We start from the raw sequence: 13,235 nt of genomic DNA on the forward strand, positions 1-13,235 counted from the left end.
TCACTGGGTTGTTTGTTTTTCGGGCGTGTAGTTTGGTGAGTTCCTTATAGATTCTGGATATTAACCCTTTATCTGATATGTCATTTGCAACTATCTTTTCCCATTCCGTTGGTTGCCTATTAGTTTTCTGAGTTGTTTCCTTGGCTGTGCAGAAGCTTTTAATCTTGATGAGGTCCCAATCATTTATTTTTGCTCTTGATTCCCTTGCTTTTGGGGATGTGTCAAGTAAGAAGTTGCTGCGGTGGAGGTCAAGGAGGTTGTTTCCTGCTTTCTCCTCTCGGGTGTTGATAGTTTCCTGTCTCACGTTCAGGTCCTTTATCCATTTTGAGTTTATTTTTGTGTATGGTGTGAGAAAATGATCTAGTTTCATTCTTCTGCATGTTGCTGTTCAGTTCTCCCAACACCATCTGTTAAAGAGGCTGTCTTTTTTCCATTGGATACTCTTTCCTGCTTTGTCAAAGATCAGTTGGCTGTACACTTTTGGGTCCACTTCTGAGTTCTCAATTCTGTTCCATTGGTCTATGTGTCTGTTTTTGAGGCACTGCTATTTTAAAGCTTACTTCAAAAGTTCTGTCTTCATTTCAACACCAACTGCCCCACCAAGCCTATCTCCTTCAGGAAGCTTTTTTGCTTCATTTGTTGCAATTCTGATTTGGTTGCCCCTAATCTGACATTCAATTATTTTGTCTGGCATACCAATCTTTAGCACACAAAGAACTTTAAATGACTCAGGGCAAACACAATGATTTGCTTTTTCTAAACTAAAGGCTTTCATCTAGTTCTTCTTTGCAAAGAGTTAATTTATTTTGTCGTTAAAAATAGATTAAATTAAGTCTTGATCTGTTTATAGGAATCTAATGCTAACATAATTTATGTAGTTGGTTAATATTAACCTGGATATTGAAAATTTATCCAAATTCAAGTTACCACACTAAAATAACCTCCCTTTGTTACACAGAGCAAATTTATTTGTTTCTTTGACATAACTAATGTCTTATTCTTTATATGATATTAATAATTTTAAAGAACCAATAGCTGCCTATCTAATGCATATTAACTGATAGTAATCTTACTGAAATCTTTATTCCAAGTTCAAATTTACATCAACAAATAACACCAATATTAAAGACACTCAAAGTTGACTTCCTATCTTCTCTGGGGAGGGTAGAAGTGGACAGAAGTCTCTGAATTCACATTTCTAACTCACATTAGTTCATTTCACATAAACTGTCACGTTTTCTGCTGGAAAGCCATCTTCAAACAAATATCTTTCTAAGAAACTATTATTTTCCTAAAATTTTGAACAAGTTTATCTCCGCTCCCTCCAAAAAATTAGAAAATAAAAATTTTATATGCTCTAATAATCAAAGTGTCATGTTTTTAAGTAAACATCAAATCAACTTCCTCAGCATTGTTTTTTAAATTAAAAAAAAGTTATTAAAAAATGTTTGTTTATTCTGAGAGAGACAGAGATGGGGGGGAGGGGGTAGAGAGAAAATCCCAAGCAGGCTCTGGCTGTCAGCACGGAGCCCGACCCAGGGATTGATCTTATGGTTCATGTCATGACCCGAGCCGAAATCAAACGTAGGATGTTTAACTGACTGAGCAACCCAGGCGCCCCCACTTCACATTGTTTTGAAATATTTTCATAATCTGCTTACAGTTCTTTTAAGATTTGTTTATAAAATAAAAGAGTGAAAGACATTGACTTTTAATTACTTCTTGCCCATTCCTTTTTAAATTATCTGAGGTCAATAATAGTTTATAAGACTTGGGAAATTTTTTTTGTTTACATTAAACTTCCTTTTCACTTTTTCACTGGATAGATGTACAATACAATAAAAGCTTTAAAAAAACAACAACTCTGGACTGAACATTTTAGAATATTTATGTTTTGGTATCCAGGTGGAAAACTAAAGATTTAATTAGTATGTTCTAACCAAAACTCTCACGACAAATTTAACTCATTTAATAAGTTATCAATAATGACAGTGGTCATATTAAAAATAGACGATGTTAATAACAAGAAGGAACACCACCAATTATTTAATGTGGTAGGTCATGCTCTGCATACATTCTTTCATCTAGTGCAAACCTTCAAACGCCCAGGAGGTAAGGTTTTAGGGATTTTATTTTTTTAATTTTGACTCTACCCAAAAGGTACCTGTAGGGGGCAGCACATGATTAGGCCTATGTCTCTCTGGCTGTAAAGTAGAGGCTCTTTTCCTCTGTCCAAGGGTAGGCCAAACCTTCCAACCTTCACAAATTTTAATCACATTCACAAAATAACTGATGTATCACTAATATTTTAAGTTGAGTCACCTTTTTATTTTAAAACTTAAGGACATTTAAAGATGGGCACTTGGGTGGCTCAGTTAGTAGAGCATCCGGCTCTTGATTTTGGCTCAGGTCATGATCTCACAATTCACGGGATCAAGCCCCACACTGGGCTCTGCGCTGACAGCACGGAGCCTGCTTGGGATTCCCCCCAACCCCGTCTCTCTCTGCCTCTCCCCTACTCTCACACAGGCATGGGAGTGTACACGTGCGCGCGCTCTCTTTCTCTGTCTCAAAAATAAATACATAAACTTAAAAAGTCAAAGAAAAGACACCCCTCCCCACGCACACCCCCACATAAACTGCCTTACAAGTGAGATGTCCGGCCCAGGCAGGAAGAGTCCCAGTGGAAGCCAGAGGGCAGAGACCAGAAATGCCGGGGCAAAGAGGGGAAGCGGGCAAGGGCCGGTGAGGCGGCTCTCCAGGCCGAGGAGTCAAGAATGAGCAGAGTAACTGGGACGAGGTGATGGTCAGGAGCTGGAGGGCTGGGGACAGGGATGAGGCCCCAGTCTGGTAAGGAGAAGCTGGGCCAGGGAGCCAGCGGGAAGGAAAGGAGTCCGGAGATATCAGGGGGAGCTGAGGCCCAGGGCAGGACACCCAGAGGGGAGACACTGAAGGATGGAGGGGCCTAGGGAGGGAGAAAGGCCCCACATGGTAAGCTGAGAATCAAAAGGCCTGCGGCACACTGTCCTCTTTTTGTTTGTTTTTTAATTTTTAAAAATGTTTATTTATTTTTGAGAGAGACAGAGTGTGAGTGGGGGAGGGGCAGAGAGAGAGGGAGACACAGAATCCGAAGCAGGCTCCAGGCTCCAGGCTGTCAGCACAGAGCCCGATGTGGGGCTTGAACTCACAAACCCGAGATCGTGACTTGAGCTGAAGTTGGATGCTTAACCGACTGAGCCACCCAGGTGTCCCCGGGACACACTGTCCTCTTACCAAGTGTCAGTCTGAGTCCAAAAAGAAGTCAACGTATTGTCCATCTTGGCCATCACTTCCTAGGAGAAGGTGAGCCTCTATGGCTAACAATAGTTTAATAAGCCACACTGCCGGAGCCATTAAGGTGGCCCACTAGCTGCGGACGTCGGCCCCTCTCCCTCAGTCAGGCACTAGTGCAGTCCCGCTTCCGCTGGGCACCCCCGGATGCTCCTGCAGAGCTGTCGCCGCTGGGTCAGCACCACCTCACTGGCACGGGCAGCCACCTAGACCGAAAGCACTGACGCATGCCTGGGACTCACCTTGTGTAATGAATATCCTGACTCAAATATAATAGGAGGAAGCAGGAGGAGGAAAAACATATTTGGACGAAACATCTCTTCTTCCTGTAAATGTAAAATGGGTATTTTCAGAAGCATGGAATTTGTGTAGTTAAATAAAATCCATCAGTGAAGAACCGAAGTAATTGTTCTCATAGGCCCCGTGGAAACATTCAATGTTTAAAAAAGTACCTGATGATAGAACCAAGCAGCAGAAAACACCAAAGACACAACAAAACCGGCGTGAATAAATGCAGGACAAGGGATCTGACAGGGGCCAGCAAAGGAAGTAACAGCATGAAGTGCTTCCGAACACACACTGTAAGCTTTTTATTTTTTACTTAGGAAAGGAAGTTAATAATACAGAAGACACTTCCATCAAAACAGAATGCTTACGAAAAACAAGTCCCCAGCCTGAAACCCTGTAGACAAAAGGTAACAGTAAGCCCTAGAGCAATCCACTTGGAGGAAGAGTAAACCCTATACGTGTTTAAATTGCCGTGGCCTTTTCTCTGCCTGTCACAGATGATGGTGCCTTTGTCCTCAGCCTGGCTGTGATGAGACAGTGTCCATCTGATGCCCTTGGGACTCGGGACATGGCTATAAAGGAAGCCCCTTGCTATGCTTCCAGATTCAAATATTAAGTGCCGTTATGAAAGGTACTTCTAGAATATGGCTATCTTTGGAGGAATGACATCATCATTTCATTTTCTATATTAACATTTCTAATTGTTGGTGCGTTGGGGGGGGGGGAATCCATCAAATCTGAAATGACCACATGTAATACAAAGCCTACTTATTGACACTGCAAAGTAAGGCCTTCTTCATATTAAAATTTCATGCCACAGTCTTGACAGTCTGATTTCTTGTCAAAATCCCTATTCAGAAGAATGGTTAAGTGTATTCTTACAAGTGTACAGCTGTTACCATAAAGCCGAAACAACATTCAGAGGCTCAAACTAGATGCACATGATGACTTCCAAAAATGACTTATTAAGTCTTAAAATAGCTGCCCATGCAACAAGCTCATGCCTCTGACTGGGACTGCTTGGACCACGTGACAAGAAATGGGGTGGATCTCTGGGTTTCGTGGGGCAACGTATTCAGAGCCTGTGCAGTGGGACCACAGTAGAGGACCCACCTGCAGTGGGGTGCACAGGGTCCTCCAGCCTTAATTCATGTCCACCTGGGACCCCAAAATGTGGCTTTCTTTGAAAACAGGGTCCTTGCAGATGTAATTAAGAATCCAGATGAGATCACCCTAATGGATCAGGGTAGGCCCTAAACCCAATGAGAGCGTCCATACAATAGACAGAAGGGGCACCTGGGTGGCTCAGTCGGTTAAGCGTCCGACTTCGGCTCAGGTCCTGATCTCATGGTTAGTGGGTTTGAGCCCCACGTCGGGCTCCGTGCTGACGGGTAGCTGAGAGCCTGGAGCCTGTCTTCGGATTGTGTCTCCCTCTCTCTCTGACCCTCCCCTGCTCATGCTGTCTCTATCTCTCTCTCAAAAATAAATAAAACATTTAAAAAAAGAGAGACAGGAAAGGACACACAGACACAGAGGTCATGTGAAGACAGAGGAGAAAGGGGTTATGTTGCCACAGCCAAGGAATACTTGGGACCACCAGAAGCTACAAAAGCTAATGAAGGATTCTCTCCCAGAGCCTGGATTTGTCCCAGAGGGAACATGGCCCTGCCAACAACCTGATTTCAGATTTCTGGCATCTACAACTATGGAAGAATCACTCTCTGTGGTCTGAAACCAACCAGTGTTGGTAATTTGTTATCCGTGGCCACAGGAAATGCATGTACCACCTTACAGTGGATAGTGTTACAGAAAGATCCCAGGTTCTTTTTGGGAACATCCCCTCCCCCCTCCCCCATATGGTATAAGGTGATTTTCGGTGGTACCTGAGCAGTGGATGTCATACACCACTGACCACCACCACCCCCCCACCCAGATTGAGAAAGTCAACTCTTTTTGCTTCTTTTTCTAGTCTCAATTAAGTCAAAGACACCACAGTTTGGTGTTAGGGAGAGTAAAGCCTCTCCCCAATGTGCTGATCTCGCTTTGTGATAGAATGGGCTTAATCTCAGATGCTTCAGCAGGCATCTCGACTACTTTGTTTTTATCATACTTATGTATAAAAGTATGGGTTTCCACAGTATTACAATGTTTCCTTTAAAATAAACATACATAGGGGCACCTGGGTGGCTTAGTCAGTTAAGCGTCCGACTTTCGCTTAGGTCATGATCTCGCAGTTCATGGGTTCGAGCCCCGCGTTGGGCTCTGTGCTGACTGCCAGCTCAGAGCCTGGAGCCTGTTTCAGAGTCTGTCACTCCCTCTCTCTCTGACCCTCCCCTGCTCATGCTGTCTCTCTCTCTCTCTCTCCTAGAAATAAATAAAACATTTAAAAATTTTTTGAAAAAAAAATAAACATACATAGTACACCAGTATTCACAACAACATTCACAATAGCCAAAAGGCAGAAACAACCGAACGGTTTATCACCAGATGAATGGATAAACAAAGAGCCGTATACATTATTCAGTCACAAAAAGGAAGGAAATTCGGACACAAGCTACAGAATGAATGAATCTTAAAAATATCACAAAGTAAAATAAACTAGACACGAAAGGACAAATGTATGATTCTACTTATATAAGGTACCCAGAATAGGTAAATTTGTAAAGCTAGAAAGTAGAATAGGGGTCTACTAAAAAATAGAAAATACTAAAAAAAAAAAAAAGAACAGAACAGACTATGGGGTGGGGGTACTGGGGAGTTGTTTACTGGGTAGAGTTTCTGGCTGGGACGATAAAACAGTTCTGGAAATAGATAACTGGTGATGATTATACTACACTGTGAATGTATTTAACCCCAATGTAGTGTACACTTTAAAACAACTAAAATGATACATTTTATGTTACGTACATATATAGTTTTAAATGCTTATTTATTATTTTGAGAGGGAGGGAGAGAGAGAGAGAGGGAGGGGGGAGAGAGGAAGACAGACAGACGGGGTGGGGGGGGGAGCAAGAAGAAAGACTCTCGAGCAAGTCCCCGCAGTCAGTGCGAGCCTGTGCCTGAGGATCAGGACTTAATCCCACATCCCACTAACCAACCCAATCCCACTAACCAAAGTGTCAGATCAAGAGTCAGCTGTTAACCACTTAACCTACTGAGCCACCCAGGCACTCCTTATGTTCTCTGTATTTTACCACAACAAAAGCGTTAAAAAAAACTACTATAAAAAAATGTATATACATAAAAAAGCAAGTTGCTTTCGAGACATAAATATGTAAGTAGATGATAATACAAGTGGAAGGAAGGCCCGGCAGGACAGTCTGGCAAAAGAACTGCGTGGAAAGAACACCAAGCTCCTGGTTTTTCTTCTCTCCCCTCGCTCCCTGCACCACCTGGTTCCAAACAGGTGTCCTGCTTCCTGCCCCGGCTTTCCACAAACACCTGAGCCCCCAGGGAGCCTGGAAACCCCTTCTCTGAGGTCAAGCCCAGGTTGCCTGGATGGCTCCTGAGGCACTTAATTACCTTCACTACCCACCCAACCCTGGTTCACTTGCCTGTGCTATTAAACATATTACTATTATTTAACTTGAAAAATAACATCTACTGAAAAATAAATTCAACAAAATTGAAGCACATAAAAGTGGACTACAACTCCCCCCACCCCCCGGCTGCCACCGCTCAGAACGGGGGCCACCAGCTCGCAGGCCTCCCGGGCCATACAGCACCCCCAAGGGGACAGTTGCTGGTTCTCTGCAGGGCAGAATGTGGGCCTGGTGTTAAGGGAGTTTCTGGAGGTGGGTGCGGGATGGGCTAGAAGGGGGCCGGGCATGAAGGAGGTCACTTGCTGGGGTGAGCACTGGGTGTCACTTAATACAAGTGATGAGTCACTGGGTTCTACTCCTGAAGCCAGTACTACACTGTATGTTAACTAACTTGAATTTAAATAAATATGTTAAATATAAAATAAAATAATAGATACAAGTTAAAAAAAAGTTTCTGCTTCTTCAAGAGTAGCTTGAGGTTCAATGTTCTATAGAGGTAAGATTTTAAAATAAAACTAACGCTTTTTAAATTGTTTAAAGATCAATTTCAATTTTGAGCAACTGATTTGAAATCAAACACGATCAAAACATATCAGGCTGTATCTGGGAGCTGGGGAGGTGACAGCCTGGGTCCCCTGCCCTGGGACGAGCTGGAGGAGGGCAGAGACACTGTTCCCAGTGGGCTCCGGGCGGCCAGCACAGACCCATTCCCCACCCCCCCCACCCCCCCACCCCTGCCCAGGGGAGTCCTGGCACAGCAGGAGCTCCGCGTAGATTCTGAGACTCCATTTAATGCACACAATACTTCCCGAGTATTATTTATAACAGTTTCAAACTGTGTTTTAGGTCAAACTGCGCGGCTCGTTTTGCAAATGTTACACCCCACAGTTTCACAGGTGACTGAGTCCTCGCACCTAGGAGCTGAATCAAAACAGGAAGGGTCTGAATGTGATCAAGTTTAGCCACCTCATTCTTTAATATTTTGAAATACTTGAGCCTTCTTTCCGTCCTCAAAATCTATTCCGTCACGTACTTCTTACTCTCAGTACTCAGCCTGGGCGCACACGGAGTGCGAGCGTCACTTAGTCCTCCCACCGCAAGATGCTGCTCCTGCTCCACCCACTGTGAGCACAGGGCAGGACACCCACGCCCTGAGGACAGCGTGGGGGGGTGGCGCACAGAGAACACACAGGGTCAGGTCTGGGCAGAAGAGGCTCAACTCAACTACTTTCTAGCTCTGTGGTGTGGGACATGTCTCAACCTCTCTGTGGTGGCTTTCCTTATCTGTAAAAACAGAGTGATGACAGAATGTGGTCATCTGCCTCCCTCACATGGTTGTCATGAGGGCGACGTGAGCTGCAGTGTATACAGCACGCTGTAAGCTCTGCTGCGGGACAAATACGCTTTATCTTCGGCTGTGGGGATAACCACTGGTAAGTGTATTATGCTAATTAGAGACTTCCCCCAGATAGCAGGTGAGTCTAAGGTTATAAAAATGCAAATAAGTAACAAAACATGACACTGAGGGCTCTAGCGTTAACTTGATGTTAGTGTGAGATGGATGCTTTTTCAGAAAAGTCAGATGTAATGATATCAACCCTAATCCAAGAAAATGTTAGAAAATTCACAGGACAGGTGATGGGCACAGAGGAGGGCACTTGGGGGGATGAGCACTGGGTGTTATATGGAAACCAACTTGACAATAAACTGTGAAGGGAAAAAAAATTTTTTTTAAGTAAAAAAAAATTCATGGGACAATATAAACTTCCCTGATAGTGAAGCAATAAGTCACCGTTAACTAACCATCAGTGTTGCCAAAATGAAAGGTAATCAATAAGAATCATTAAGTTGGGTAAACCTACCTTCCAATTTGCCAATTTTTTAAACTCTATAATTTTTATAACTGCTCCCATGAGAATACCTGGAAGAGAAAACATAAAGTTGAGCATCGTTTAAGATATGAGAAACATTACTCGGGTTTATTGTTCTAGAGAATCTGATGATTACATCTTTAAAGAGCTTTTATGGATTTCTGCACGTCTTATGTCTGAAAGCTAAGAATGGCAATCAAGGTGAAGTTCTGAGTCACAGGTTTCCTCCTCACTTGCATCTCAGGTAAACATACCATAACGAAGTCCGTGACAATCTGGGGGCAGGGGTGCGTGCGGCCGGGGGAAGGAAAAGCTTGACAAAACAAGACCCAGTCTGCTGGGCATGTGACATTTGATGGCTGTCAGTTTTGCCACATCCGCCCATTTTCAGTGTGAAACGACAGAAAGCTTACATGCTAAGTTTGCCTTTATGCTGCTTATTCCTACCGTTTTCCAAAAAGAAGCCTGGATCACTTTCTTAGACTCGGATGGCAGCTCTATGTAGAGCACTTCGTTAGAGATAAAACCCCAATGCTAAAAATAACCTAAAGTAAAAATTCTGTGAAATTCTTGGAACAAAACAGACCATCTAAGTTCAAGCATGTTTCCTTAAGGCTGACAGGCTCATTACTCTCTCATAAAGAACCTACCGAAAATAATTCCCAAAGAAGCATCACGGGTACCATTGAAGACTGCTCTGTTACTCACTAGATAAATGATTTTTAACCCTGTTGATTCCTCAGAATCACCATGGGAGCTTTCTGTAAGGAAGACACCTGAGCAGCACTCCAGACCTACGAAATCACAGTCTCTGGTAGGGAGTGATGCACAGCAGGCCTGAAGCCCACCGTCCACCTTAAACACAAAGACCTACCTCCCCCTGCAGAGGAAGGAGCTTTTCCCCCCGTGGGCAACAGAAAAGCTGAAGAAAGACGCTTTGGCAGGTGGGGCGAGGAGACAATACTAGAACAGACAAGTTTATCTGGAAAAGGAACTGCACTAACACTCATCGCTGTTGGGAAGGGGGGGTTCAGATGAAGAGAAAAGTAGTTATAATAAGTAATTATAAACCTCTCTGCTACCTGACCTGGTCCATATTGTTAAAACAGTAACAAAATTACTTGGAAAGATAGACCAAGGCAAAATGGATCTGAGCTGTACAGGGAGTCAATGAGCCTATTTTCAAAATAGAAGTTGCCCAATTCACTTGCCAGGTGGCATGAAAGCACTGATTCTAATCTCTCCAGGAGGGTTCCCCAACTGCTTCTTTTTTCTTTTCAAACTGTGTATACATTTTAAGGACTGTTTTTTAATGTTTATTTATTTTTGAGAGAGAGACAGACAGAGAGATCCACGCTACAAGGTGGATGAATCTTGGAAACATGCTAAGTGAAAGAAGCCAGGCACAAAAGACATGTATTTTAGGGCCCATTTCTATGAAACATGCAGGAGAGGCAAATTTGTAGAGACAGAAATAGCTGCCTTGGGCTGGGAAGAGGGGCTTGGGGCTGATAGCTAATGGGAATGGGTTTCTTTTTGGGGTGATGAAAATGTTCTAAAATCGACTGTGGTGATGGCTGCACAAGTTTGCGAATAAACTAAAACCTACTGGATAAGTACATTTTAAATGGGTAACTTGCATCATACGTGAATGATACCTCAATAAACCCATTATATTAAAAGCAAGGCTATAGATTGCATGAGTCCACTGATACAAAATGTGTGGAACAGGCAAATCCATAGAGACAGGAAGCAGGATGGAGGTTGCCAGAGGAGGGGGAAAACAGAAGATGGGAAGTGATTCTTAGTAGGTAGGTAGAGGGTTTCTTTTTTTTTAAAATTTTTTAATGTTTTATTTCTGAGAGAGAAAGAGAGGGAGAGAGGGAGAGCAGCGTGAGCAGGGGAGGGTCAGAGAGCGAAGGAGACACAGAATCCAAAACAGGCTCCAGGCTCTGAGCTAGCCATCAGCACAGAGCCTGACGCGGGGCTCGAATCCACGGACTGGGAGATCATCACCTGAGCCAAAGTTGGACGCTTAACCGACTGAGTCCCCCAGGCGCCCCAGGTAGAGGGTTTCTTTTTGCGGTGAGAACATTTTGTAATTAGCGGAGAGGTTGCATGGCCCTGTGAGCATAACCCCTAATGCTGTGAAGTATACAGTATGAGAATTATATTTTAATTTTTTCAAGATTCACAATGTTTAAAGGCAGTCCCCGGATGATCGCAGCTCCCACCGGACGCCGCTCGCAGCGGACCTGCGTGGACCTGCCGTTTCACGCCTCTTTGTGGAAGTTTCCCTAGAGCAGATCCAGAGACGGCGAACGGCACCGCACACCTTTATCTCTTGAGAAGGCTGCCCACCTGTCCTCCGAAGCGCTGCACCAACTTCCACCGCGGCACCAGAGCACTCCCACATTCTCGCCGACCCTGGATAATCACCCAACTGACACTGCTGCCAATACGAGGGGCAAGAAATTTGCATTGCTCCCCTCTGCATGTGACAGTTCGCCTGCACTCAGTAATCACTCCCGATTCCTGGGGAAGTGAGCCTCTTTTCCTGGTTCCTGATTTCATTTTTAAAGCTAGCACTTTTCTGCTCTGCTAAAACCTCAACTTTCTCTTTCCCTTGTAAATGTATACCAAACTTTAATACCATGGTTAATGCTTTTGTAATTACATGTGGAGCAGCTGCATTTGAAAACTCATTATTCATAATTATTATTATATCTATTGACTAGAATAATTATTCTATTGCCTAAGCTTGTTTCTATATTATTATTTATGAGGCACTGGAAAGCTTCCTAAAATACGACGTGATATTATCACTACTGTTACACTATTACTACTTGAGCAATTGTTTTTAAAAATTTTTTAATGTTTATTTTTGAGGGAGACAGCACGAGCAGGGGAGGAGCAGAGAGAGACAGGGAGACACAGAATCCGAAGCAGGCTCCAGACTCTGAGCTGTCAGCACAGAGCCCGACGCAGGGTTAGAACTCACGAGCCGTGAGATCATGACCCGAGCTGAAGTCAGACACTTAACAGAGTGAGCCGCCCAGGCGCCCCCAGGATAGGTCACTTTTAATTGTTTCTAATCCTCCAGAGAATGCTTCAGGTAGGAAGGCTGAGAGAGTTGAAGTAGCGGGTCTAATGGCTCAGAACCAGCAAGGAACACATCCTACAACTTCATGATGCTAAGACACAGCAGGCTGCACCTGCCGTTACAATCTGTGAACCCTCACCTCCCTCCCAGGGTGCATTGCTACTCTTCCACCATCACTGCACTACATTCCTGATCATCAATGTTACAGGAAAGACATTTAAAATGTCTTAAGGATGATAATTAGGTTGCAAAACCTGATCCCAATTCCCTTAAAAAAGATTGTGTGTGTGTGTGTGTGTGTGTGTGTGTGTGTATACACACACACACATATGGACACACATGTATTTATTTGCCCTGTGTGCCAGGCACTGTGCTGATGTATAAAATGCACATTATTTTAATTCATTTCCACAATTACCCTGCAAGGCAATAAACCATGATAATAATAGATGATAATACTAATAGCGACAGCTAATAGTTACTGATTACATAGCAGGTAGGCATTATACTAAGTGATTTCTATGCATTACTGTGTTTAATATCTTTAATTCTAGGAAGTGAAGGCACTGTCACCTGCATTTTACAGATAAGGAAACAGAGGCTAAGGCCCAGCATCTTACCTAGTAAACAGGTACAGAATTGCTTACAAATGAATTGTTTTCTCTTTATTTCACTATGTAACAGATGCACATGGCACACAATATTTAAAGGTACCAAAGAGTATTCAGTGAAAACTTGAGTGTCCGGGCTTTTTTCTAGGCTGTTGCTATCACTGCCCTTCCCACCTGAGTAAATATATGATTCCCCCTCCCCCCATCATTGTGGGGGGGGGGGCATCCAGAAGAAAAACCCCTGAAGAGGGATTGCTGGGTCAAGGGTACAAGCATTTTTTAAAATTTTTTTATTTTTTTAATAGTTTATTGTCAAGTTGGTTTTCATATAACACCCAGTGCTCATCCCCACAAGTGCCCTCCTCCATGCCTATCAGCCCCCTTCCCTTCTCCCCCAGCCCCCTCAGCCCTCAGTTTGTTCTCAGTATTCAAGAGTCTCTCATTGTTTGCCTCCCTCCCTTTCCCCACTATTTCCCCCCTTCTTCTCCCC

The 13,235-nt window shown here is 43.6% G+C and overlaps 1 protein-coding gene across 5 annotated transcripts in view; it reads right to left on the reverse strand.

Moving 5' to 3' along the window:
• The window catches only part of SLC9A8 (solute carrier family 9 member A8), a 71,481-nt gene that overhangs the window by 40,504 nt on the left and 17,742 nt on the right, over positions 1-13,235 (reverse strand). For all 5 annotated transcript variants that reach the window (XR_005528005.1, XR_005528004.1, XM_039229981.1 and 2 more), the window contains 2 exons: positions 9,023-9,081; positions 3,573-3,656 (listed from right to left, as the gene is read on the reverse strand). Coding sequence is in view for 3 of the 5 variants with exons in the window: in XM_039229981.1 (XP_039085912.1) it covers positions 3,573-3,656; positions 9,023-9,081 (143 nt within the window). In the remaining 2 variants the exon portion in view is untranslated. The remainder of the gene's footprint in view (positions 1-3,572; positions 3,657-9,022; positions 9,082-13,235) is intronic.

Source organism: Hyaena hyaena, unplaced genomic scaffold (assembly GCF_003009895.1).
Source record: "Hyaena hyaena isolate Hyena2069 unplaced genomic scaffold, ASM300989v1 scaffold_42, whole genome shotgun sequence".
NCBI classification, from domain to species: domain Eukaryota; kingdom Metazoa; phylum Chordata; class Mammalia; order Carnivora; family Hyaenidae; genus Hyaena; species Hyaena hyaena.